Genomic DNA, 26,682 nt, shown 5'->3' with positions numbered 1-26,682 from the left:
AGGACGAGGGTGCACGACTCACCCATCTTCTGCGACCAGCAAGGCAGATCATTAAGCCACCCTCTGCATCTGAAAGCCTTCCCACTCCCCAGAAGTGTAAGGGAGCACAGAAAAGCTTCAACCTGGATGTCAGGCTAGAAGAGGAGGCAGGAGGTGAATTTCCCCCCGCGATGGCTTCGGGCGGGCACAGCGCGGGCAGCCGACAGGCGGGGGGGCACCGAGCCCCGCTGCCCGAAGCACGGGCAGACCCCGCCACAAACCCGGGCACCTTCCGCAGGGGCTTAGCCAGGTCCTTCCATGGACGTGCTGCAAGCCCTTCAAAACATACCCTGCTCGACTTCATAACCCGAGCTCTGTTCGTCCAGCAGCTCAGGACCGTCCCCGTAAGCAGCTTTGCCTGTAATCGGCGTGAAGCAGCCCCCGGCGCGGGCAGCCCAACGCCTGCGGGCACGGGGCAGAGCCCCCAAGCCCACCAGCACGCGGGCAGGAACGGCTCGGGCTCCCTCCCTGGCGACGAGGCACCCAAGAAAACGAGCAGCTGGTTTCTGCCGCCGTCCCAGGAGAAGGGAGGTGGCCGGCCGGTCGGACGCTGACCCACGCACCCCCAGAGCCCCCCGCCACCGCGCCCGGAGCCCAGCCGCACCGTGCCGCAGGGATGCCCGGGCACCGGCCCCCCAGCGCGGCGGGGCGAGGGCACGGGGCGCTCGGGCAGCGGCCACGTGCCAGCCGAACCCCACGCGTGACGCCGGGAGGAATCGCCCCCGAGCGCTCCAGTTTCTGCGTTCCCTTCTGGAAACAGATATTCCTGTTCCGGCAAATGAAAGCGTTCATCATTCATACAGAAACACCAGCTTAATGCGAAACGAGCCTGTTTCCACTTCATGCCAAGGATTTTAAATTCCCACTGGAAGGGAGAGTTACAGCAGCCGGAGACAGCACATCGAGCAGTGCCGCGGCGGCAGGAGCGCGCTGGCACGGGAACGGCCGCGGCTTCCCACACCGCTCCCTCGGCATCCCGGGGTCCCTCCACCCGGGGGGGGTCCGCATCCCTCACGGGGGCTTCACCCTCTGCTCCCGACCCCTGCGCTGCAGGGACCTCGCACCCGGAGGGCCAGAGCCCAACGGCTGCGAGGGGACGGAGGCAGAGCTGCATCTCTGGCTGCCGGGGTTGGGGGGGGGGGGGGGGGGGGAGGGCCGTTTCACCTTGACCGGAGCTTCCGAAGGGGCCAGAAGCTGCAAAGCGTGGATTTCCTTCTCGAGCAAGGCTGAAGTCATTTTACAAAGAGACTATTTTTGTACCACAGAGACAGGGATGACGAGATCACCCCACGTGGAGATGCTGAGAGACTTAAAACAAGAATGGTTAAACAGAAGTTTGCCAAGAACAGGCGAGGTGCTCCTCCTCCTCCTCCTCCTCCCCGCCAGCACGGAGCCGGCCCTGAAGAACCGAGCGGAAAAAGCTTTCTTGGGAGCAGAGCTGCAAACGCCATGAGGAGCGTTTCACCGCACCGAGAGGCCCCGACCTTTCTACTCGGCGCTGCCGCAGATCTGCCGTCCTCGGAGCGGAGGACGCGTGCCCACCCCGTGGGTGGGAGCCCGGACGAGGGACCCAAAGCGGCGGCTGGGGAAGGAGCGGAGCAGCTGCTGACTGCGAGCCGGTACCCTGCAGCACCGACCCGGCAGCCGGCTCCTGCGTCTCACCGGACAGAATCCCAGCATGGTGGGGTTGGCAGGGCCCTCTGTGGGTCCCCCAGCCCAACCCCCTGCCCAAGCAGGGTCACCCAGAGCAGGGGGCACAGCACCGCGGCCAGGGGGGCTGGAATATCTCCAGAGAAGGAGACTCCACAGCCTCCCTGGGCAGCCTGGGCCAGGGCTCCGTCACCCTCAGAGGGAAGAAGTTCTTCCTCGGGTTCAGTTGGAGCTTCCTCTGCTTCAGTTTGTGCCCGTTGCCCCTTGTCCTGTCGCTGGGCACCACTGGAAAGAGTCTGGCCCCGTCCTCCTGACCCCCACCCTGCAGATATTTAGAGGCATTTCTAAGGTCCCCTCGCAGCCTTCTCTTCTCCAGGCTGAACAAGCCCAGACAGCAGGTTCCTGGTGGGAAAGGAGCCCGTGCAGCACTGCACCCCCGGCTTGCAGAGCAAACCTCGCAGCCCCCCGCTCCCCCCAGCGCCGCACGCACCTCGAGCTGCTCCCAGCCGTGCCACCACGGGCACCAGCTGTGCCCGCTCTGCGGCTCTGCGGGCCAGCGCTGGCAGCAGCCCGAGCTCTCCCAAGAAATTTATTTCATGAGTAATCAACTCGTGGCCTTCGAGGCACTGAACACAGCCCAGCCGGACCCTCGCTCAGGGCCCGCAACCGCTGTGCCTTTCGTCAGCGCCGTACCCACCACCGAGCTCGCTGAGCGCCCGCAGCGATGCCCTGTACGCCGTCCCACCGCACCCCGACGGAGATGCCGGTGTGGGTGCCACCGCTCGCCACCCAGGCGCAGGCAGGAGCCGGTGGCCCTGTCAGAGCGTCAGTCCCTGCTCATGGCAGCCACGGCTCCGGCTGCCCCTTCCCGGCACCGGGCAGAGGCTCGGCCGACGTCGCAAGCCGAGGCGTGCGGGCAGCGCAGCACCGACTGCCCCGCAAGGGCCTTTCCCCTCAGCCATTTCTCAGGCAAAGCAAGGGCAGCAGCCCCCGCACCCCCAGGCCCGCAAGCCCTGCGCTGGATGCCGCGGGGGCTGCTCTTCACCTCCGCACCGAGCCCAGCTCCGTCGGGCTCAGGGATGCGGGCATCGCCTCTCCCGGGGCAGCGAGGACCAGACCCTTCCTCCGGCCCAGCCGGCTGAGCCATAACCCATTTTAAAACGTGTCCAGCTCTCTCAGGTTCATCTCTAAGATAAGTCACGCACGCAGGGCGGTTGGGTTTCTCCCGCAGGCCCCTCTCCCCGAGCACCGCAGCGCTCGCCCTTCGGCAGAGCCCGGCTCCCCCGGGATGCAGCAGCCCAGTCCCGCGCCGACGGCTGGGGCTGTTTTAATCCTTCGTACTGTCAGAATTCCCTGGACTCCACAGAACAGCCACAGAGGTTTGAGTCAAAATTATGCGCTCCTGCTTTCCCCACCTCGCTGCAGAGAGAGCTTTAAATCCTCTCTTCCGAGGAAGAATCAACGCAGCTCGTGCGAAGAGACATTTTCAAGTGACCTGCGTAGCACACACAGCACCGCGACAGCTCGCTGCCCGCTCCCGACGGGCGGCACGCAGGGCACGCGACGCCTAAAACCTTGCGCTTTGTTCCCACGTTGCTGCTGAGGAATATTCCCCCGGTACACAGGGCCAGAAGTCGCCTAACAGCAGCTCTAAAGGTGACGCCGGGGAGAAGAGCTGGTCCTTCCCTCCAGAGAAGTCACGGTCCCTGGGTCAGGGGCGCGAAGGAGACTGCTCCGGGCAGTGTCCTCTTGCTGCTCCAGTTCCTGTCACCGAAGCCAGGAGGTGATGGGAGAAGATGAGCTGAAGGCAACCAGGGCCACCAGCGATGGGGACCCTGCGTTTGGGCGAGGACAGCCCTTCTCTGGCAAGGACAGCCCTTCTCCATCCTGATGGGAACCTGCAGCCAGGAGCTGCTGCCCTGGGGCTGCACCTCCTGCTTGCACAGGGCTGGCCAAACGCTTTCAGTGAGAAACAGCTCCAAGCCCCAGCAAAAACCAAGCAAGGAGACTGAGGAACGAGTGAACATGGGCGACAGATCTTTGTTGCAATGGGGAGAGCCCTGCTAAACCCTAGGGACTCTCCTGAAGAAGGTCACCTGCAGGGGGAAAGCACAGGTCCTGCTGCAGGCAAGCCAGCGAGGCTCGGGCTGCCCCTTCCATCGACGCCGTCCCGCCGTGGCAGCCTGCCACAGCACGCCGCGCCTCGCAGGGGACCGACACCGCTGTGCCAAAACGATTTTCCTACCGGTTACAGCACTACAGCCACAGAACCCCCCCCCGGCACGGCCAGCAGCCCCCCGGCACGGCCAGCAGCCCCCCAGCCCCCCTGCCCACAGGCACCAGCATCACGGCTTGGGCTGCTGCCACGTCAACCACGCGGCCGCAGATGAAGCCTGCCCTTGACAGCTTTCCTGGGCAGCTTCCAGCAAGTTCATACATTTTTATTGACCAAAGATCTCATCTGCTCGTCAGGCAACGGCAGAGGGACACGGATGACAGTTATTCTTCTCCTGCTGCTGCCAGCACCAAATAAAATCCACTCTCCCACCGAGCAGCGAAAACAGCCAAACTCCGCTTCTCCCTGAGCAGCGTTAGCATCTCAACATCGTTTGGAAATGTTTGTTGTCTTGCACGTGCCTCGAGAGCCATTTTATTACAGCGTACGCTCTCCGCCAGAACGGGGCTCCCACGGGGCTTTCCCCGCAGCCTCGGGTTGCCCGAAGCAGCACGGAGCCCCCAAGCCACCCCCTGCTCGCGGGACGCTTCGCTTCCAGACCCCCCACCAGTGCCACGCTGGGGGCACAGGCTGCACCCCCCACCCCCCGGCAGCCACGCTCTGCACAAACCCAGCTCAGCCCCAGCACGGACCCCATCGCCCCCTCCTCTGGCCCGAGGGCTGCGAACCGGCCGCGCGCACGCCAGGAAAACGAGGGGAGAGCCTTCTGCTCGCAGGGCTGAGGACACGCGGGCTGGGTCCGGCGGGGCCAGGGAAGCACCGGAAGGTGCCGGGAGGGAGCACGGCAGATACATCTTCATCCCTCGGGAACCGTCACCGGCTGCCCGCGGCGGGAGCAGCGAGCTGTGCCCTCGCGCGGGGGGCAGATGGCACGCCGCGAGAGCCGGAGAAGTTCATTAGCAAGACGAAAGCAAGCGGCAAGTGGCAGCCAGGCTGTGAAGATCTGCTCGTGGAGCGGAGCATCCCAGAGGCACGCGAGACGCGAGGAGAGCTCGGGGTCCCGCTCTGCAAGGCAGGACCGGGGCATGAGGGTGCTCGGTGCCTTCGGGCAGGCTCTGGCTCAACAGGCGTGGTGGGAGGAGGGGAAGGCAGCCATGCAGCCCACCTCCAGCCGAGGACCCCCAATGCCATCCTCCGCAAAGGGGCTACCCCGCCGCGGGCACCGCTTCCCACTGCAGGAGACCCCAGCAAGGAGGAACCAGAAGGAGCTGCTGGTTTCCAGGCAGCACAAGTGGCACCTTCGTTCGTTCTGCTGCTGAAGTCTCCCTGCTAATTGCTGCCGGCCCTCGTTTGCCCGAATGCTCCAGGGAATAAAGCAGAGGTGGGAAGGTGGAGGGACCCTCCCCGCGCCCTGCTGCAAGCACCAGCCCGGGACCCGGCGACGCTGCGCGTGACGCGGCGACGACCCCGCACCGACGCGGCGAGGACAGCTTTGACTCCAGCGACCCCGCAGAGTGCCAGCCAGACCTGGTCAGCACAGACACTCGTTTCTGGAGCTCTTGGAGAGAGGAGGAGCCCGAGGCGCAGACCCAATGACGCTGCCTCCAGCCAGCACAGCGCGGAGGGACCCAAGGCGCCGTGGCAGCGTTACAGAAATCCCCTCCTAAAGCCGAAAATGGTGGGAAAACTAAATGCAAAAATCAAAATGAAGCCACGCTGGCCTGCTGCCTTCCTGGAGCAACTCTGGTGTTTGTTAACGCATCTTGATTAGATGACCTTTAGAAGGATAATGCAAAGAAGGTCATCTTAATGATTATTTTGCCTACAATTTAAATAATTATGCATTCTACTAATAGTAATTAGGTTTGCCAACTGCATTACATCACCCATGCCTGACGCCAGCTCCTGAAGACCTCACCAGATCTCAGAAAGCTTCAGGTTGAGCGGTCAGGCCAGCTCTGCCTCCCGCGAACGGGCGAGCGCGGGACCCTCCGAGCCCGGGACGAACACCGGCGGAGCTTCGCGCCGGAACCGCCGCGTCTGGCCGGCCATCCCCTCCCCCACAGCCCGCCGGCCTCGCCTTCGGGGACGCAGGGCAGAGACCGCAGCCTGGCAGCGCATGAAGGCGAGAGCTGTGGTGAAGCTCAGCCCCTCCGAGGAACGCAGCCACGGGACCCCAGCCCAGCCATGGAACCCCAAGCCCAGCTGCGGGACCCCAGCCCAGCCCAGCCCAGCCGTGGGACCCCAGCCCAGCCCAGCCCAGCCCAGCCCAGCTGCGGGACCCCAGCCCAGCCATGGAACCCCAAGTCCAGCTGTGGGACCCCAGCCCAGCCCAGCCGCGGGACCCCAGCCCAGCCATGGAACCCCAAGCCCAGCTGCGGGACCCCAGCCCAGCCCAGCCCAGCCGCGGGACCCCAGCCCAGCCATGGAACCCCAAGCCCAGCTGTGGGACCCCAGCCCAGCCCAGCCGCGGGACCCCAGCCCAGCCGCAGGACCCCAAGCCCAGCTGTGGGACCCCAAGCCCAGCTGTGGGACCCCAGCCCAGCCCAGCCGTAGGACCCCAGCCCAGCCATGGAACCCCAAGCCCAGCTGTGGGACCCCAGCCCAGCCCAGCCCAGCCATGGAACCCCAAGCCCAGCTGTGGGACCCCAGCCCAGCCCAGCCCAGCCGTGGGACCCCAGCCCAGCCCAGCCCAGCCCAGCCGCGGGACCCCAGCCCAGCCCAGCCGTGGGACCCCAAGCCCAGCTGTGGGACCCCAGCCCAGCCCAGCCGCGGGACCCCAGCCCAGTCCAGCCGTGGGACCCCAGCCCAGCCCAGCCGTGGGACCCCAAGCCCAGCTGTGGGACCCCAGCCCAGCCCAGCCCAGCCGTGGGATCCCAGCCCAGTCCAGCCGTGGGACCCCAGCCCAGCCCAGCCGTGGAACCCCAAGACCAGCTGTGGGACCCCAGCCCAGCCCAGCCGCGCAGGGAGAGCCGGCACCCTCAGCACCGGCGCTTCCCAGCTCAGTGCAGCACGCATTCGGGACAAGCTCGAGAAGTAAACAGTAAAAACACCATTGCCCTGAGGCAGCCAGCGCTGTGACAGCCACGCTGTCCCCAGCAACGCCGCTGCCCACCACACCGACCCGCTGGCACATCTGCAGCCGTCACAGCAGAAAAACCCCGCCTGACTTGACGAAAGCAGCCCCAGCGCCTTCAGTGCCAGCACGTACAGCTACAGCTTCATTCTCTACTGCAAGAAGCTATTTATTTATTTATTTTTTTAAACTTAGAGGCCCTATCATTGCTGCATAATTAGTCCTCCTCTCCTCGATGGCAGACTCGTATTCGGCTTTGCAAGGTTGAACACACAGACACACACGCTCTCCCTCCTCAAGAAGGTTCCCACACACCCAGATCCAACAGAAAACGGCTCCAGAGCAGGACAAGTCAACGGTAACAGGACGAGACTTGGACATTTCCCTGCTCTCCAGTTATTCTGTTCGGCTCTGCAAGTGCAGAAGGCCGGCCTCCCCCCAGGGTTATCCGCTCGGAACAGCGCACGCCGCCATCCCAGCGAGCGCTTCAGCTCACGCTTCCCTTTACACAGAAGAGCTTTAGTTAAATAACGGCATCGCTCGGGCGCTCAAAGTTAAGCCTCCATATCTACCACCAGCACTCGGCAGGATGCAGAACGCTTTTCTCCTGGGTTCTCAAGTAACCATGGAGCGCTACGAGTCACCGAGATCAAGGGGCAAGGTTTGAAAATGTTTTTCTTCCGGCAGATTTTCTTCCGCCGGGCCCCGTGACCAGCGCACCGGAGCAGAGCAGCGCTGGGGACGCACGGTAGCGGCGTGCGGAGCTCCAGCCCCGGCGGGACCCCCCGCGCAGCCCCCGCTCCGCGCCGCCCCGCAGACGCAGCCAGCCCAGCGCCTCTGCTCCCTCCCAGCTCGGCAAAACCAGGAAGGCTTCAACAAATGCAATCAAACAAACCCAGACCCATTCTTTCTGCGAGATTTCATTGGATATTAATATTTGTGAAAGGAAAGACAGCGAGCAGCTTGCTGCGCCGACTGAACAAAGGCACAGCTATCATCGGCTCGACCTAGATGCTACCAGCGTTTGACATCGTTATCGGCCGCTCTGGATTCGGGCCATGGTTATTAGCAGCAACAGGGCAGAGGAAAACTCGAGCTAACGGCACAGAGGCACCGTCAGCCAGGAAAGCGGGAGGAACAGCGTCTCCCAGCCGCCATGCCACACGGCGACGCGGCACGCGCCGCGCTGCGCCTTCCCTCCGGGCGCCGGAGCCGTACTTACGTCCGAGGCAGGGCCCTTGTCAGCGCCGGGGCAGGAGAAGGTGACGAACTCATGGCACCGCTTGTGCACGACGAAGCAGCAGACTGCAAAGAGAGGAGAGCGACAGCGTCAGGGGAGCGCTCCGGGACCGGCACCACGGGAGCCCGCAGCGCAGGAAACAACCGCGGTCACATCTGATTTTTGAGCAGACTTTATTTTTTTTTTCAGTAAACCTGCGGCAGACTTTTAAACCTTTTCAAACTTCACCAACTGGCCCAGGCATTGCAGTACAACTCAGCAGAAGGGAAGTGTTGAACACGCGTCAAAGGAGGGCTGGGAACCCTTCTGCTCGCTTGGAGCGCGCTGTCACCCGCTGCGCACGCTCTGAGGTCACCGCCGCGTATAAAAAGAGGGAGAGCTTGGCATTTGCGGGTATCTGAGCTGGAAAGCGCATGTGCCCAAAAATGGAAGAGTGCACCGACGGGAACAGGTGGGCAATCCTCCTCCCACAGCTCGGCTTGTCTCCACAGCTCCGCAGCCTCCCGCTGCCAGCCCAGGAGACGCGGACGTCGTTCCCTCCTCACGCACGCACGTCGATGACAAAGCAAAGCCGCCCTTCTGGGAACAGCGCAGGAGAATTCATCCCAATGTGCCATCACCCAGACTCTCAAGCATGAGCATCCAGAGCTAAATCCATGTCCCTTAAGGCACCAAACCCTCACAGCGCGTGCTAATCGGAAGCTGCCAGCAGAATTTCTGCAGTCAAAGCGCTGCATTTAAGGGCTAAGTTTTTCCCTAAATGCCAAAGAAGCACCTTACTTGCAGCAATGGACCTTAAAAAGGCCGCTCAGCGCTGTAGGTAACTTCAGCTGGTGGCCCAGGTCCTTCTCTGAGGGCCCCAGCCCACCTCACCCCTGCTTTGGGAAGCCAGGGTGCCCCAGGGCTGGGAACGGAGGCACCACCTCGCACCCACATCACCTCCCCCTGGGTGCCAGCCCCCGGGTCCAACCGTGCTCTGCACCGCGTCCGCGCCCCATCCCCGTATCCATGCCGCATCCCCATCCCCGCATCCACGCCACATCCCCGTATCCATGCCACATCCCCATCCTCGCCACATCCCCGCATCCATGCCACATCCCCATCCCTGCATCCAGGCCCCATCCCCGCATCCATACTGTATCCCCATCCCGGCATCCGCGCCCCATCCCCATCCCCATCCCCATCCCCGCATTCGCGCCCCATCCCCGTATCCATGCCACATCCCCATCCCTGCATCCACACCCCATCCCCATCCCCATCCCCGCATCCGTGCCCCATCCCTCGGGATGGGCCCTCAGCCTCGAGAGGCACCACGGTGCGCGAAGGGAGCCCATGCAGGAACGGAGCACGGGGAACACGCGCGGATTCGGTGAGGAAAGCAGAGCTGGGCCTGCGTGGGGGGAAGCAGGCACCAAACCCGGCCCTGTCTCAGGGGTCTCTTGCTGGGCACGTCCTTCTCCCGTGAGCCGTGGATACGCCGACTGACAGAGCAACGGGAAGATGAGGTGCAGTCTACCGGGGTTCAGAAAAATCCAGCACCTAAACCCAACCCAGCAGTGCAGAAACGAAGCAGGCTTCAGCTGCGTCAACATCGGACTTTTCCCGAGGAACAAGGAACAGGCAAGCGACGTTTGCCATTAAACCCACAGTCCCCTGCGTGTGCCCTGCCACATCCAGCTGTAAATTCGTTCTCCTTTTCGCGTTTCTCGTTATGAAAAAGACCAAACCCAGAAGGTCTGAGAGGCACAGCAGCTGCCAAGAACTCTCTCCTGGTGGGACTCTCGCTCGCTTTCCCGAGCCCGACCAACAAACATGTTCTTGGAAACGCTGGTCACCGCTTCTGCCATTTGTACTCAGAGAGCGGAGCGTCTGGGCAGCAGGAAGGAAGGAATTACAGCTCTATTAGCAAAGATCTGTCCTGAAATGTGCACACAAACTCAACCCGGCTCCGCGACCCGCCGGAGCGCAGGCGCTGCCGCGAGGCTGCACGCCGATGCCCGTGGCTGCGGTGAGGGGCTCCCAGCGGAGCCGGGGCGATTCCGGCCCCGCAGAGGAAACCAGGCTGCTGCCGGGCTGGGCTTCCCAGCGCCGCTGCTCCACGGGCTGCTGGATGCAAACCTGGCTCTGCAGAGCAGGTGAAAGAACGAAAAGCAGGTCCTTTGGTGCTTCCCCAGCTCCCAGGCAGCTTTCATGCTTCGGGGACAGCGATATTTGCTCCTGCTTGGGGAAAACCACCTTCCTGCTTTGGGGTGATGGAAGCTGGAGCAGAGGAAAAGCCGCTGTTGTCCGTACCGGTGTTCCCATTAGCGATGGCTCACCCCGTCGCCTGGTTCTGCCTCTCCCGACGCGGACTGGGGGCTGGCAGCCGCTGTCCTCCCACCCTTCACCCGGCACCGAGCACCCCACCGGGAGCGTCCGGGGAGCCCACGGGTCGCGGGCCAGGCTCTGCTCCCTAGGGCTGCGGAGAATGAAGCCATCGCCCTTCTCTCCCAAAAGGCGCGACAGCCACGCAGGAGCCGACCACCTTCCTCTCCCACCGCAACCTGCCCGGCACTGCTCCTCCTCTCCCACCTCCTCCCCGCTCCCCCCGTCCCTCCACGGACCCAGCAACGCCGCGCGCTGCCCGGCTGCCGCGCGGATCCCCCCGGCAAAGCGCGCCCGAACGCGGCGCCCGAGGCGCGGCGGGGACTGAAGCAGGTTCGCGTTGTGCTGCGTGACGGCGGCTTCACCCGCTCCCCGCCGTCCCTCCCGCACGCTCCCCGCTGCGCAGGGCACGCGCAGGCTGTCAGCTCGGCTCTGCTCCGCGGCAGAGGGAAACGTGACCGTTCCGTCTGTGCTGTCTCTGGAAGCTGCGGGGCCGTGGTTCCACACACGACGATCGCTCCTGGATGCCCTTCGCGCCAGCGCCTGGGCAGGGACGCCTCGCTCCCCGGGGTCGGCGCGGCGCAGCAGCAGAGCCGTGGGTTTCAAACGCATTCGATTTAAAAATAAAAAAAAATTCAGAAGTCCAAGTCTTCTGCTGTGCAGAGGAAGAACCTGCAGTGGCTGTCTATAGTCTGCTCAGTGCTCATTGAATCTAAGAGGCAGAACTTGGGTGATGAGGAGAAACAAAGAGGGAATGTGGAGAGGAAGGAGAACCCTGGCGCGCTGCTCGCTTGTGCCTCGCCGAAGACGCCGCGACAGCGGAGCACGTTCATCTGACGTTCCCACTTGCATAAGCAGAAGAGGGGAAATGCCCACTCCCTGTGGCAAGGGAGACTAGAAAGCCAGCCTCCGAGAAGCTCAAAACCATCCTGGCTTTTTATTGCAGCCTCTCCCCCATATTCTTGTAAGGTTTCACTGAAGAGTTGAATCATTAAAGATGGCATTAAATCCATACACACAGGTAACGCCTCCTGCCCTTTGAGTGGGGACCTAAGGAACACCCTAGGAACGCAATATTTCCTCTTCAAGCAGCAAAATAATTGCTGTGCGTTCAAAACATTCATATTACAGTTCAATTGAGCAAATGATATCGAGTCACTGCAAGTCATCTCTGTGGCAGCGGAATATTTCGCAGGAATAGCTGGGTCTCCAGCAATCAGCCGGGACAACCCGCGGGACGACGGCGAAGCGTAACGCTTCCCTGCGCGGCCGGAGCGAACAGGCGGCTCTGCCGACACCGCAGCCGGGTGGGCTGCGCATCCAGCTCTTCGAGGGAAGCCCTGCCAGCCTGCGAAAGAGCCACTCAAACATTCAACGCGTGCTTAGGTGAACAGCCAATCCATGCTAAAAACGGCCAAGAGAACTACCCGGGTACAGGAGCTTACGCCGGCAGTGCTGCGTCACCCCGAAACACGCGCTCTGCCCAACGGCTGCGAGAAGGTTTGGGAGCTCTTCCGTCCCAGTGACTCGGTCGGTGCGCGGTGCCGGGAAGGGATCGCTCGCCTTCCACCCTGCCGAGCCGGGCTCTCCCCGAGCGCGATGCCGGGAAGGGATCGCTCGCCTTCCACCCTGCCGAGCCGGGCTCTCCCCAAGCGCGGTGCCGGGACAGGCGACCAGGCAGCCACGGCGTCTGCTGGGACGAGCGCCGCTGTGCCAGCCCTGGCTTCACTGCATTTCAGCATCTTCAGCCTGTGTCTGCCCATTTACAAACTGCAGTCCAGGCAGCAGCTTTCCCAGGTTGCTAATTAGACAGTTAATTTGTAAATCTTATTATGGTGATAATAAAGTTATCAAATCCCACTGGTGAGCTAGAAACGTCCTGAGCCATTTATATACAACAAAAATGAAACATTAACCTTCACCATTCGTTACTGCACAACGCAAGAATGTCGACTGGCCCCAGATCCTCCTTGGAGCTCTCATCACCGGCATCCGGGCAGACGTCTCCGTCCCGGGGGAAGCCAAGGATGCAAACCCGGCAAGAGACAAGAGGCAGCGTCCCGGTGCTCCGCGCCGCGGGCTCGCCGGGGCTTGCTGGGACGCACGTCTGCAGCAGCCCCAGCCCCGTGCCCCAGGTCTGCAGAGCCCTGCACCGGAGCGTCAGGGCAGGATCCCGCACCTCCACCCCCGCGAGCTGAGGCAGTGTCGGGAAGAAAGGTCTCCGAGAATGTTGGTTTTCAGAGCTAAGAAACCAGAAGAGCAACTGGGTATTTTCAAACCCTACGAACTGGCCTTATTCTGCAGGATGAAGAGAGAGAAAATGCTAATGGGTGTTGCTTAAAAATCCATATACACGCTTAGAGGCTTCCTGGCCTAAACCACTGCTCAAAAATCCTCAAGGAAAACCACAAAGCAGTTTCCCAGGCTGGTCACAGAGCCTGCCCACCACACAAACCTCGTCAAGACGCGTTCCAGGAGTACGAGCACTGCGCAGCACGCGTCCGGCTGCACGGCGGGCAGGGGCAGGGCCCCCCGGGCTGCCAGCGTGGCCGGGCAGCGGGCAGAGCATCATCCCTGGGCTGCAGGCTGCGGACCGCCGGCCGGTCAAGCCAGGCTGCCGAACGCAGCGGGACAGGCCAGCCAACGGCAGCGTTCTTCGACAGCGCGCGGCCGGGAGCAGCCGCACCTTCGCCTGTCTTGGAACAACGCTGCAAATTACCGCAGCGGGCAGAAGCCCCCGGCGCGTCCTCAGCAACGGCAGGAGGGACAATTCCAGTGCTCGATGGCACTGCATGGACATACGGCTGCAAGAAGGTGGGTCGAAGCCCCCTGATTGCTGAGGGCTTCTGGCATCCCAGACCCACGGCTGGTGACCAAGACCACTGGATGCTGAGCTCTGACCCTGGAGATGGGACCCCCGCACCGCCTGCCTCGCGGTCGCCGCTGCCCTGCTGCCAGCCACAGCACAGCGCGGGGAACGAAACCCTCAGCGAGAGCACGAAATCGCAGAGAACAGACCTCGACGTTAACCGGAGAGCAACCAGAGGCGAGCGGGCGCCTGCGGCATCGCGAGGCGGCTCTGGGGGCAGCCGGGCAGGTTCGGCAGCCGGTCACCTCGACGCGGGGCAGAGCTGATGGGAAGAGCCGGACCCCGCTGCACGGGGCCCCGGCACGCCGAGCGACCATCACGAGCATCCCAGCCAGCGAGGCACCGGGCAGCGTCACCGACCAGGCACTTCTCACAGCCCCCACAGCTTATCACTTCGGTGCAGCCAGTCCTGCGGGAACAGAGACCCCCCCCCCTCCCCCGCAAACAAACGCCAAAGAGCTCCCACAGAACCACAGAATCACAGAATGGTAGGGGTTGGAAGGGACCTCTGTGGGTCCCCCAGTCCAGCCCCCTGCCCAAGCAGGGTCACCCAGAGCAGGCTGCACAGCACCGCGTCCAGGCGGGGCTGGAATATCTCCAGAGAAGGAGACTCCACAGCCTCCCTGGGCAGCCTGGGCCAGGGCTCCGGCACCCTCAGAGGGAAGAAGTTCTTCCTCGGGTTCAGCTGGAGCTTCCTCTGCTTCAGTTTGTGCCCGTTGCCCCTTGTCCTGTCACTGGGCACCACTGAAAAGAGCTTGGCCCCATCCTCCTGACACCCACCCTGCAGATATTTGTAGGCATTTATAAGGTCCCCTCGCAGCCTTCTCTTCTCCAGGCTGAACAAGCCCAGTTCCCTCAACCTCTCCTCGTAGCAGAGATGCTCCAGTCCCCTCACCATCCTCATAGCCCTCCGCTGGACTCTCTCCAGTAGCTCTTCACCTTTCTTGAACTGGGGAGCCCAGAACTGGACACAGTACTGCAGATGAGGCCTCACCAGGGCAGTGTAGAGGGGAAGGAGAACCTCCCTCGTCCTGCTGGCCACACTCTTCTTGATGCACCCCAGGATCCCATTGGCTTTCTTGGCAGCCAGGGCACACTGCTGGCTCATGGTTAACCTGTCATCCACCAGGACACCCAGGTCCCTCTCCGCAGAGCTGCCCTCCAGCAGGTCCGTCCCAAGCCTGTACTGGTGCATGAGGTTGTTCCTCCCCAGGTGCAGGACCTTGCATTTGCCTTTGTTGAACCTCATCAGGTTCCTCTCTGCCCAGCTTTCCAGCCTGTCCGGGTCACGCTGAATGGCAGCACAGCCTTCTGGTGTATCTACCACATCTCCCAGTTTGGTGTCATCAGCAAACTTGCTGAGGGTACATTCTAACTCTTCATCTAGGTCGTTGATGAAGAAGTTAAACAAGACTGGGCCCAGTACTGACCCCTGGGGGACACCGCTAGTTACCGGCCTCCAACCAGACTCAGCGCCGCTGATGACAACCCTCTGAGTTCTGCCATTCAGCCAGTTCTCAATCCACCTCACCGACCACTCATCCAGCCCACACTTCCTGAGCTTCCCTAGGAGGATATCATGGGAGACTCCCCACCACAGCTCACCTCGCACGCTCCGTCCGCGTTCCGATGCTCTCCCGGAAGCCGACAGCTGGGCAGTTTGCCCAAAGATACGGCAACGCTGGAAGGTTTCCTCCCAGAATACCAAATCCTTCCCAGTCCAGTGCCTTCTGCCCGGGCAAAGCCCTTTATCGCAGATTTAAGCTCCTTATGCTGGCGTTCAGGCCCCTCGGGGAGCCAGCCCCGCGCGAGCACGGGTGCTCCCAGGAACATAAAAGCCCAGAGAAGTCTCCGGGTCAGCATTTTATTCGCAAACAGCTCCAAATGCCCAACGTTGCCGAGTGCGTCCCGGACGGCAGCACAGCACCCGCCCCAAGCGCCGGAGCGGCGGCTCTGCCCGGGCCGTTCCTGCCAGCTCACACGTTCACCGACGCAGCCGCCAGCCCTGCTCCGAGCGGGTCCTCTGGGGTGTTCTGGGGCCCCGTTTCTCCAGAACACTTTGGATCAGATTTTTGGGATGCCGGAAGCAGGCTCTGGAGGTGAAAACCGCCTTGCCCCTGGCCACACGGCACCGATCCCTCGCTGCAGGGAGCTGGATGGCCGCGCAGGGTGGCAGATGCCGGAGGGGAAGCAGTGGCATCGAGCCACCCGAAGCACCACGTCTCCGCACAGCCCAGAAAAGCCAGGCGAGCCCCAGAGCTGCCTCCAAGCTGCAGCGTCCCCAACACAAGCTCCCGGCCACCGGCATGGGGCCCTGGCACCAGCCCACAGCGGAGGGCTCGGAAACACCAGGAGAGCCCAAACCTGGCAGGCACCCGGGTGGCTCGAGGCGATGAATCGCTTCCTGCCCCCCGCGCGCTGCCGGCCTGGAGCCTGCCACGTGAGATGTGATTAGCCTCAGCTCCCACACCACGCGTCGTTAGCTGGCAGGAAGGCATCCAGCCCTCCTCACAACCCAGACGCTGTGAGAAATGACTTCCTGCAGGAGTGAACCCTGCCTAGCAACTCCGTGCTGCAGAACGCAGCCATGCCTCCTCTCTGATCTCCAGTTATTGCTCCAACTCGTTGCACGAACTCCTTGTCCTGATGTTCTGAAGAAGGGGCTAATCAACTTTCCGAGTCCTTCACGAAATGAGTAATTCGGGGAAGCCACCTCCAACGCCTCCCCTGAGCCCATCCCTTCCCAGCAGCCGCGCTCCCGCTGAAGGGAAGCCCTTCGTCCACCTCCGCTGGGCGAGGCAGAGGTCTGGAGGCACCACGAGCAGTCTCAGACGTCAAAGGAGGCACACAGACCGAGGGTTAACAGAGCCAGAACAAGGACCAAGCAAGATTCATCTAAAGACCAAACCCAGGGAGGAGCTGAAACCTCCCCAGAGCGCTGACGGAGCCGTGACCTAGCAGATGGGTCTAATCTCACGAAGCTTATTTTGAGCCCATCTCAGTGCGTAGCTGCTCCCTCACAACCTGTGGAAATTCTCCTTTGGATAACGTTTCCATTTCCTAAGTAACAGGAGATTCAGGAAACAGCTTGGAATTCGGATTATCAAAACTGGAGAAATCAAAACAACAGCAAAAAAGCATAAATTTTTAAAGGAGCTTTGTGCTGATCCACCTACGCCGGGCAAGCTCACGGGGTCAGGTGCATTGGCCTGGCTTTGCCTCCATGATGTACTGAAACGCACCACAGCCAGCAGCTGCCCACAATTTTCCTTTCCCACGTTAAAAAATAAGCCTCGCTACATCAAAGGCAGTGAAGCATGGTAATCACAAAATAAGGGGAAAAAGGTTTCCAGGAGGGGAAGTCCTGAATTTCTGACAGTGCTTTACAGCTTTTAATCACTTACAGCACGCAGAGAGGAGCTGAGCTAAAATTTGTGCTGTTTGGATTTAATCCCCAGCTTTGCCTAAAAGCTTTCTGGAGTTCTTACAACACCGCAAATATCTTCAGCCCCTCACCAGACTTCAGCGGCTTCCCCGCTGCCAGCTCCAGAGAGGCACAGCAAAAACGGCCGGGCTCGGGGATTCTGGGGACCGCAGTTCTGCTCTGCAGAAACCCATCAGGAAACAGCTCCAGGGATGGGGATCACAGAATTCCAGCATGGTGGGGTCGGCAGGGCCCTCTGTGGTCACCCAGCCCAACCCCCTGCCCAAGCAGGGTCACCCACAGCAGGCTGCACAGCACCGCGGCCAGGCGGGTCTTGAATATCTCCAGAGAAGGAGACTCCACAGCCTCCCTGGGCAGCCTGGGCCAGGGCTCCGTCACCCTCCGAGGGAAGAAGTTCTTCCTCGGGTTCAGCTGGAGCTTCCTCTGCTTCAGTTTGTGCCCGTTGCCCCTTGTCCTGTCACTGGGCACCACTGGAAAGAGCTTGGCCCCATCCTCCTGACCCCCACCCTGCAGATATTTAGAGGCATTTCTAAGGTCCCCTCTCAGCCTTCTCTTCTCCAGGCTGAACAAGCCCAGCTCCCTCAGCCTCTCCTCGTAGCAGAGATGCTCCAGTCCCCTCCTCATCCTCACAACCCTGCGCTGGACTCTCTCCAGTAGCTCCTCATCTTTCTGGAACTGGGGAGCCCAGCACTGGACACAGCTCCGGATGAGGGGGGGTTCGGCGAGCCCAGGCTGACGCGCTGGCTCTGCGTGCCTTGGCTTGCTCACCGGCCCCGAGGACGAAGCCGGAGACGCGCAGCCCTGCCCTCGCTCGCTGGGCCCGTGCCTGCCCCCGCCACGGCTCCCCGAGGAAGGGGCGACGAGCAGCCCCCATCCCTTGGCAGACCCTGGGCTGGGCCGATCGGCTCCGTCGGGCACGCAGCCCCGGCACGGCAGCATCGGGACGCGCAGGGGGCTGGGGGGGAGAGAAGCCCCTGGGAAGAGGGGGACAAGGACAAGGCGGGTGGCAGGAGGCGAGGCTGCAGGAAGGCACTTCTGCACAGCCGGGGATCCCGGCAGAAAAGGAGAGCTGCTTCTCTCAAGGAAGAGGGGGGAAAAGATAAAGAGCGAGCGAGACAGCAGCTTCTCCTCCGTGAGGTCTCCCCAGCCTCACTTCTCCAGGAGACTGCGACCGCCGGAGCAGCGACCAGGGACTTTCCATCCCAGAAAGCGATTCGTACGCAGAGCAGTTGATGCTGCGCTGCCGGCACGAAGCGGCCTCCGCCGCGGGTCTGAAGAGGCCCAGCCTGGCGAGTTGGCACCCAGAAAGCTGTCATTCAGCGCCAGGAAGATACAACTGCATTTCCTGGGATTTCTGCCGTGAAAGCAGCAGGATATATTTTTTTAAAGCCATCCAATCTTCCAGCCATTACAAAAGCGATCGGCGCCGTCCGTCCTGCTCCCCGGCAGAGCCCGTCAGCAGTCCCCGAAGCAGGGACCACGCGGGAGCCCACGCCACGGGCAGGACTGTCGCCCACCGCCCCGCAGCCCAGGCTGGCTTCTGGGACGGGACGGAGCGTGGGCACAAACACGTGCGGGATCAGGGCCTGCGTGGGCTCTGCCATCGCCCCCCACCCATCACCCCTCGGCCGACGCCGTTCCCCCTGTTCCCGGGGAGAGGGGGATGCTCCCGCTCCTCCCGGCCCCCCCAGCGCCACGGGCAGGGCTGAGCCCGCCCGGCGAGGAGCTCAGCCACGGGGATTACGTGCCCGAGGAGCAGAAATCCTCTCTTTTCTGCAAATCCCTGTCAGGGAAAGGGCAGACCGAAACACCCTCATTTCTTCAGGCTCCTGCTCTGCCCGTACACCCGGTACCAGCTCCGGGCTTTTGGCTCCCATCTCCCATTCACCCTGCAGGGAGAGCGCCCAGTTCTCCAAGCAAACCGACCCTCGCTCTTCTGCTTGCTCGCTCTTTGGGAGGGAAGAGGGGCAACGTCAGCTCTGGAGCAAGGCCGTGTCTGGGGAGATCCAGGATCCCACGGGAAGGGCCCCTCTCTTGGAGCCATCTCCCAAAGCCCACCACGCCGACCGGCCGGCAGCGCCCGCCGCTCTGCGCACCCGCGCCAGGGCCGGCAGCTGCTTCCAGAGACACAGAGACATTAATTTTACATTGCAGAGCCTCGTCCCGGCCCAGGGAAAAACGGCTCAGAATTTAAATACTTCATCAGCATCTCTCCCGTACCGAGCTGCAACAGAGATTCGCTTTCAGACTGAATAATTTAGCCCCGTGCATGCTCCTGGCCAGCGCAACGCACGCAGCAGCGGCTGCGGCTCTGGCAGCGATGCCGGCAGGAGCCCTGTCAGCCCCACCGAGCCCCCCCAGCCCCTGCCAGGAGCCCCGTCAGCCCCGCCGAGCCCCCCCAAACGCCCCCAGCCCCTGCCAGGAGCCCCGTCAGCCCCACCGACCCCCCCAGCCCCTGCCAGGAGCCCCGTCAGCCCCGCCGAGCCCCCCCAAACGCCCCCAGCCCCTGCCAGGAGCCCGGTCAGCCCCGCCGAGCTCCCCCAGCCCCTGCCAGGACCCCGGTCAGCCCCGCCGAGCCCCCCCAGCCCCTGCCAGGAGCCCCGTCAGCCCCGCCGAGCCCCCCCAGCCCCTGCCGGGACCCCGGTCAGCCCCGCCGAGCCCCCCCAGCCCCTGCCGGGACCCCCGTCAGCCCCGCCGAGCCCCCCCAGCACCTGCCAGGAGCCCCGTCAGCCCCGCCGAGCCCCCCCAGCCCCTGCCAGGAGCCCCGTCAGCCCCGCCGAGCCCCCCCAGCCCCTGCCAGGAGCCCCACCGAGCCCCCCCAGCCCCTGCCAGGAGCCCGGTCAGCCCCGCCGAGCCCCCCCAGCCCCAACCGCAGGGCCAGAGCTGGAGGCAGCCCGGGCAGGAGGCACGTCTCAGCGGCAGCATCGGGCAGCAGAGCCCAGCTCGCACCGGGCTCCGGGACGTGCTGCAACCCGCAAAGCCACGCTAGAGCCCGGGCTGTGTCAGCCCGGCTTTCCCCTGTCCCCGATTCCTCCACTCCGTCCGTGCGAGGACCCCCCAGGAACGTTCCCGTGCTGCTGACGCCCTGGGACGCGAAGGAAACGCACAGATTCAGGTGCCAAGGGGATTCAAGGGCTGCTCCTCGCCCGGCCTCAGGCTGGGTGTTCTGGAAGGCTCCCGAAGACGCCGTGGTCTCCCCCTCCCCTCTCTCCTCTATCATCTCACGGATGACTGAGCCTTCCAGCCTGCTCCGTCTCCGCAGTCTGGTGCTCGTCCGCATTCCCGCAGCATCCCCCACCCATGGCTCAGCATGGCAGCACCCACCTCATTGCCAAGACCAGGCTGGCTCGGATGCCGCCGCTGAGCCCTTCCCCACCTCTGGCAGAGGAGACTCTGCCGCCATGCCCCTCGCCACACCACTGCCCGCGCTGCCGCGGGATGCCCCCGCGAGCTCCCGACACTGCCTGGCAGCAGCACCGCTACCCCCAGCCCTCCCACGTGCCCCGCGCCCGCTGCCGGGCTGCCAGCGGTCTGTGCCCTTTCCTCATAAGCTGGTTGTGAGTGCCCTGCTCTCTGAGCCCCCCCAGGTCCTCACGCTCAAGGGCCCGACGAACTCAGCACGTCCCAACACGAGCTTTGCCCCGACCCCCAACGCTGAATATGATGAGGAGCTACTGGAGAGAGTCCAGCGGAGGGCTAAGAGGATGAGGAGGGAACTGGAGCATCTCTCCTCCGAGGAGAGGCTGAGGGAGCTGGGCTTGGTCAGCCTGGAGAAGAGAAGGCTGAGAGGGGACCTTAGAAATGCTTACAAATATCTGAAGGGTGGGGGTCAGGAGGATGGGGCCAAGCTCTTTTCAGTGGTGCCCAGCGACAGGACAAGGGGCAACGGGCACAAACTGAAGCAGAGGAAGCTCCAGCTGAACCCGAGGAAGAACTTCTTCCCTCTGAGGGTGACGGAGCCCTGGCCCAGGCTGCCCAGGGAGGTTGTGGAGTCTCCTTCTCTGGAGATATTCCAGCCCCGCCTGGACAAGGTCCTGTGCAGCCTGCTGTAGGTGACCCTGCTTCGGCAGGAGGGTTGGACTGGGTGACCCACAGAGGTCCCTTCCAACCCCTACTATTCCGTGATTCTGTGATTCTGCTGGCACCCACCCACGGAGGCAAAGCAGGAGCTCAAAGCCTGCTCAGCTGTCCAGGCTCCCCGCTCCGCAGCTCCGACCCCCAGCGAGGTCCCGGACGGTCGCAGCAGCACCCATCGCTCCCCCGGGAATTGCACGCGCGCCCCGGGAGCTGCCGGCTCTTCCTCACGCTCCCATCCCCCCCTCGCAAGGCACCGGTGGCTCCGATCCCCCCGCAGACGCCCGGGAAGCAGAAGCCCGACGCTCCCTGCGGCGCAAGCAATGCTTCCGGGCGCTCGCGTCCCCACGTAACGCAGGGACTGAAGAAAACACAAATCACACCAAAACACAAAGCCTGGGAGCTGTGTGAGGAAGCCTCGCTGCTCGCTGTGCCCCCGGGGGGCAGAGACCCCGAGGGGGACGCGGGGTCGGCCGCCCGCTCCCCCCGGGGAGCGCAGGAGCGCGCGAGCCCAGCCCGGCGACGGGGACATCTCCGCCCGACGCCACGCCGCAGCAGCGTTCAGGTGCCACGGCTGCGGGCACGACCGGCGTTTGCGGCTTCTGGGGGTAGGACCTTGCCAACAAAACTCCAGCGAACCCCGCGCCTGCGCGTCCAGCGCGCAGACGCAGCCCACCGCACGGTGCTGAAGAGTGGGGGGAGGAAGGCTCCTCCGCTGCTCACTTCGAAAAGAGACATCTTTAGCATTCCTTTATTTTCCCCCCTCAAGGGGTTAAATATTTCGAGCCCAGCCATGCACTTTTAGCAGGATTTGAGTACAGACGAACGAAACATTTTCCGTCTGAAGATGAGGAAGAACTTCTTCCCTCTGAGGGTGACGGAGCCCTGGAACAGGCTGCCCAGGGAGGCTGTGGAGTCTCCTTCTCTGGAGATATTCCAGACCCACCTGGACAAGGTCCTGTGCAGCCTGCTCTGGGTGACCCTGCTTGGGCAGGGGGGTTGGACTGGGTGACCCCCAGAGGTCCCTTCCAACCCCTACTATTCTGTGATTCTGTGATTCAAAAGAGCCCGCAGCTTTTACACGAAACACCAGAGATGAACCGACAGCGTCCTCTGCACGGCCACCAGCGTGCTCCAGCCGGGCGGGAGGAGGAACATCCATCACCCCCGGCAGGATCACGGGTGTGCGTGGGGAAGGGGATGGTGACAGCACGAGAGCTCGGATCGGGGGAAGATCTTCACTGTCCCGCCGCGTGTGCCGGGGGAACGCCGAGACCCGCGCCCAGGCTGCGCCGGGAAGCAGCACCGGGACCACAGCCAGCCGGGCTGCCGCAGAGCCTGGTTCCCTCCACCCAGGACATGGCCAAAGGCCACCTCCTGCTCCCTTTCCTGCTTGTGCCAAAAAAAGCTTCTTGGGAGCGGCGAGCAGAGCACCCCAGCGTTCCAGGACACCCTGTGGGAGCTGCTCCCTTCTCCCCCCACGCCTGTGCCCCAACCACACAGGCAGCGATGGCCACGCAGGACACGGCCGAGTCCCACCACAAAGCAAGCCATAAGAGCCCGAAAGCCCCCGCAGCAGGGCTCGCCTGATGGGGGGGGGGGGCCACGCAGACCACGCAGCAGGCAGAACCCACGCTGCCCCGCTCTGCCTTCCAGCGCAGTGCAAAGCGACGGGAACGAAGCCGCCAACGCGTTTCCCTGCACGAGGCGCGCAGGAATCGCGGACACCCTTCCTCCCCGCTCCTCCTCCCTGTGCCAGGTGCCGCTGCAGAGCCCCACGCGCAGGCACCAGCCGTGCCACTGCCCGCACCCGGCCCCGACAGACGCCCCGACCCAACGGGAGGGAAGCGTGCTCGTCCCTAAACTTTAATTATAGCCAGGTGAGGAAGAGCTGCTTCCCTCTGAGGGTGACGGAGCCCTGGCCCAGGCTGCCCAGGGAGGCTGTGGAGTCTCCTTCTCTGGAGATATTCCAGCCCCGCCTGGACAAGGTCCTGTGCAGCCTGCTCTGGGTGACCCTGCTTGGGCAGGGGGTTGGGCTGGGTGACCCACAGAGGGCCCTGCCAACCCCTGCCATGCTCTGTGACACATTGCAGCAACACCAACAAGTTGGAATCTGTTTCTTTCCGTGTTGCCATCCCCTCTAAGCTGCTCCTGGAATGCCCCGGTCCCGAGCCTCGTGATAGCGCACACAGAAGTTTGTCGCGGCCTTGGGCAGCGAGGAGGACGGTGCTGGGCTGGGGTGGCCCCAGCTCCTGGACCACGGAGCTGCGTGGTGACGGTCCCGGCAAGCGGGGATGCTGACGTCTCAGCGGTCCCCTGGGTGTCAGAGGGAGCGCAGCCAGGTGCCGGCCGAGGCAGGGTAGATGAGAGGCTTCTCGAGATGCAGGACTGACGGACAAACTCCATTCCCATCTCAGACAAACGGGACAGGCAGCATGGAGGAAGCTGCTGCAGCCCCCCAACCCTGGTCCCTCAGCAAGGGGACGGGGTCTGGGTCTACGGGGATGCTCACAAACCCCCCCGCAGCAGCTTCAGGCCCCGTCCCACCCCGCGACGGCTCCTCCAGCATCTCCACCAGCGAGAGATGAAAAATAACCACTCTGTGATGAACCGAGGCCCCGCGGGACCCGATTAAAGAGCCCTGGCAATTAGTTCTGGGTTTCTTGCGAAGGCGCTGGAAGGCAGCGGGAAGCAAACCCTGCGTCGCCTGCGCCCATTACACAACTCGCTCGCTCCGCGGGCTGGCTGCTGCCACGCGTTCAATTACAGACGGGCGCAATTAACAGCGATGGAAAGGAGGCTGGGGGGGGGGGGAAGAAAAAGAAAAGAAAGGACCAAAACCTGCACACGACAAGAAAGAGAAGATCGTTAAAAGCTTGGCAGCCTACTTCAACTCCGGTGACCTGGTAATTTAATATTGTAATTGAAACTCCGGGTCAGGATCTGGAGAGGCGGCAGAAATATGGAGAGGTCTCCCTGCAGGCTGGGTCCGGCCCAGGGAGCGAGTCGGGCGTTACGCAGAGCGCAGACCCGGAGCAGGCAGCCCCCCGCCAGCCCAAGCTCTGCCCTCGCATCTCCGAGCCCTGCAAGATGGCTGCGAGCTCGCTTTGAAGACATCACTTTTAGTAACAGCGTATTAATCCTATTCAAGGAAGATAAAAACCCGGTCCCCAAAGTGCTGATAATGTAACTCAGTTAAGCTGAAATTTGTCACTTATCTCCAAGACAGAGAGGGGAACTTCACTCGCATTTTCCTCCCTGCATCCCCTCCCCGCTCTTAAATTTTAATCCACTGAATGTTGTCTTATTTCCAACAGCAGAGACCACGGTAATTACCAAGCAGCCATGCTCAGAGAACGCCACCTCCACCTCCAAATAGCCCGGTGGCTTCGGGGGCACCGGGCTGGCGGAGGATCTGCCGGCATTTACCCAGCTCGTGGGGCGTGCACCATCACCCGGCGTACCGCTGCTACGCGGCCGCGTCCACCACCGCGTCCCGACTCGGGCTCTGCCGGAAGCCTGGTGCCCGCCCAGCCCTCCCGGTGCCGGTGCTGCCCGGCACAGCCGGCTGCCAGCTGCCACCAGCCCCTGGCACCGCTCCCTCTGCCCATGGCAAGCACCATCACCATCACCACCTCTGCTGCACCAAGGGAGAAACCGTGCCAGCCTCCGTGCCCGCTACCGGCCGGTCGCCCTGCCTGCCCCGGGTCAGCCGGACGGTTATTTCGATGCCCCTGCCCTTGACCACCCCGCCGGTCCTTGCCCCTCGGCCCCCCAGCACCCCACGACGCTCGCCCCAGCAGCGGCTTGGCCAGCTCGCCTGGCACAGCCAGGGTAACCCCGCGAGGCGTCCGCGGGCCGGATTTCAAGTCAACGCCAGATGCTCAAGGGATGCCCTGCGCAGGCTGCAGAGCCGGCATCAGCCGGGCGGGAGCACCAGGGTGCTGGGCTGTGCGGGGAGCGCCCGGAGACCCCGCGGTGCCCGAGGAGCGTGGGCTGGCTTCGGCCAGCTCCCTGGGCCAGCCCCAGCCGCGTCCCAGGGACAGCCGCTGCTGACGGCCCCACGAGGAGGGGGCACAGACCCGTTCCGGGAACGGGATGGTCCCATCTGCCCGAACGCTGGTGGCACACGAGCCTCGGCGGTGCCCCGGGAGCCACGGGCCAGCAGCCGTACTGCTGGCTCCAGCCTGGGCAGAGGGACACCTCGCCAAGGCGAGCGAATTAGGGAGCCTTTTCTACAAATGGCAAGCATCAAACCACTTTCCCGTACAAATCACGGAGTTTGCATTCATTCAGAGCCCCAGGGTGAAGGGATCAGGGGCCAGCCCCACACCTACGCTGGAGACATTTTCAGAGGTCACCAGTAACCGTCCCCACCACACCAACCGCCCCAAGGCACCACGGTCTCTCGGGGTGCGGGTGTGCTCCAGGCAGGCCGGGGCTTCCTCCTGAGCACAGGGAAACCCACGACGGAGGTGAAAACAGAGCGAGAACTTCACCGTGCTCGTAAGCCTCTGGCCAAGAGGCTGCAGAATTCCCATCTCCAAACGGAGTTTCCATGGCACTGGAGATCCGGAGAGAGACCGAGCTGCTTTTGTTCCCGACGACTACAGCAAGAGGAACTCACACCAAGCACACATCGCGAGATGGAGCGCTCGTTTCCTGCAGACAGTCTGTTTAGGGTATGGAGCTGAGCCCATGCACGAGTGAGGAATTTCTCCAGCACCCTTGGCCACAATTCTGTTTTCTTCTTTCCCAGCGACCCTCCAGCAGCGCTCGTGGGCTCCCGCGTTGCCTGCCAGAACCTTGCACCCAGGTGGAGCCCAACCCTGCTGCTACAAACAGCTAAAATCTGGAGTACTGTGTCCAGTTCTGGGCTCCCCAGTTCAAGAAAGATGAGGAGCTACTGGAGAGAGTCCAGCGGAGGGCTACGAGGATGAGGAGGGGACTGGAGCATCTCCCCTACGAGGAGAGGTTGAGGGAACTGGGCTTGTTCAGCCTGAAGAGAAGGCTGCGAGGGGACCTTATAAATGCCTACAAATATCTGCAGGGTGGGGGTCAGGAGGATGGGGCCAAGCTCTTTCCAGTGGTGCCCAGTGACAGGACAAGGGGCAATGGGCACAAACTGAGGCACAGGAAGTTCCGTCTGAACATGAGGAAGAACTTCTTCCCTCTGAGGGTGACGGAGCCCTGGCCCAGGCTGCCCAGGGAGACTGTGGAGTCTCCTTCTCTGGAGATATTCAAGACCCACCTGGACAAGGTCCTGTGCAGCCTGCTGTGGGTGACCCTGCTTCGGCAGGGGGGTTGGACTAGATGACCCACAGAGGTCCCTTCCAACCCCTACTATTCTGTGATAAACGGGAAGAACTTCAGGTCCTCGGCCAAGGCAACGCCGCAAGCAGCCCACGAGCACCGAGCTGCTGCAGCGAGGTCTGGCAGGCGTCACGGCACGGTCCGTAACCCTGTTCCCTCTGTCCCCGTGTGTTTCTAAAAAACAGGCCTTAAATAAACCAGACTCACCCGACTTTGGGGAGATGGTTCAGGTGCATCTATCCAGAATGATAGCAGGGTGCAGGTGCTTATTTCTCACCTCGTTTAAGGAGCCAATTTCCCATGTATCCATCACATACAGCACCGCGCCGCCAGACGCGGCACGCCATGGGGGTCACTCCCCCAGCCGGGACCACCCCGCTCAGCCCCGTGCCCACCCCACCGCCCCGCCGGCACCCCCCGGCCGGGATCCCTTGTA

The 26,682-nt window shown here is 62.9% G+C and overlaps 1 protein-coding gene across 2 annotated transcripts in view; it reads right to left on the bottom strand.

The window, feature by feature from the left end:
- The window catches only part of PRKCB (protein kinase C beta), a 131,363-nt gene that overhangs the window by 69,156 nt on the left and 35,525 nt on the right, over positions 1 to 26,682 (bottom strand). For both annotated transcript variants that reach the window (XM_075435985.1, XM_075435986.1), the window contains exon 3: positions 8,164 to 8,246. In XM_075435985.1, the coding sequence (XP_075292100.1) occupies positions 8,164 to 8,246 (83 nt within the window). The remainder of the gene's footprint in view (positions 1 to 8,163; positions 8,247 to 26,682) is intronic.

The sequence above is a fragment of the Opisthocomus hoazin genome, chromosome 15, assembly GCF_030867145.1.
Source record: "Opisthocomus hoazin isolate bOpiHoa1 chromosome 15, bOpiHoa1.hap1, whole genome shotgun sequence".
Lineage (NCBI taxonomy): Eukaryota > Metazoa > Chordata > Aves > Opisthocomiformes > Opisthocomidae > Opisthocomus > Opisthocomus hoazin.
The sequence above is the reverse complement of the archived record's forward strand: the minus strand, read 5'-3'. Positions and strand labels throughout refer to the sequence as shown.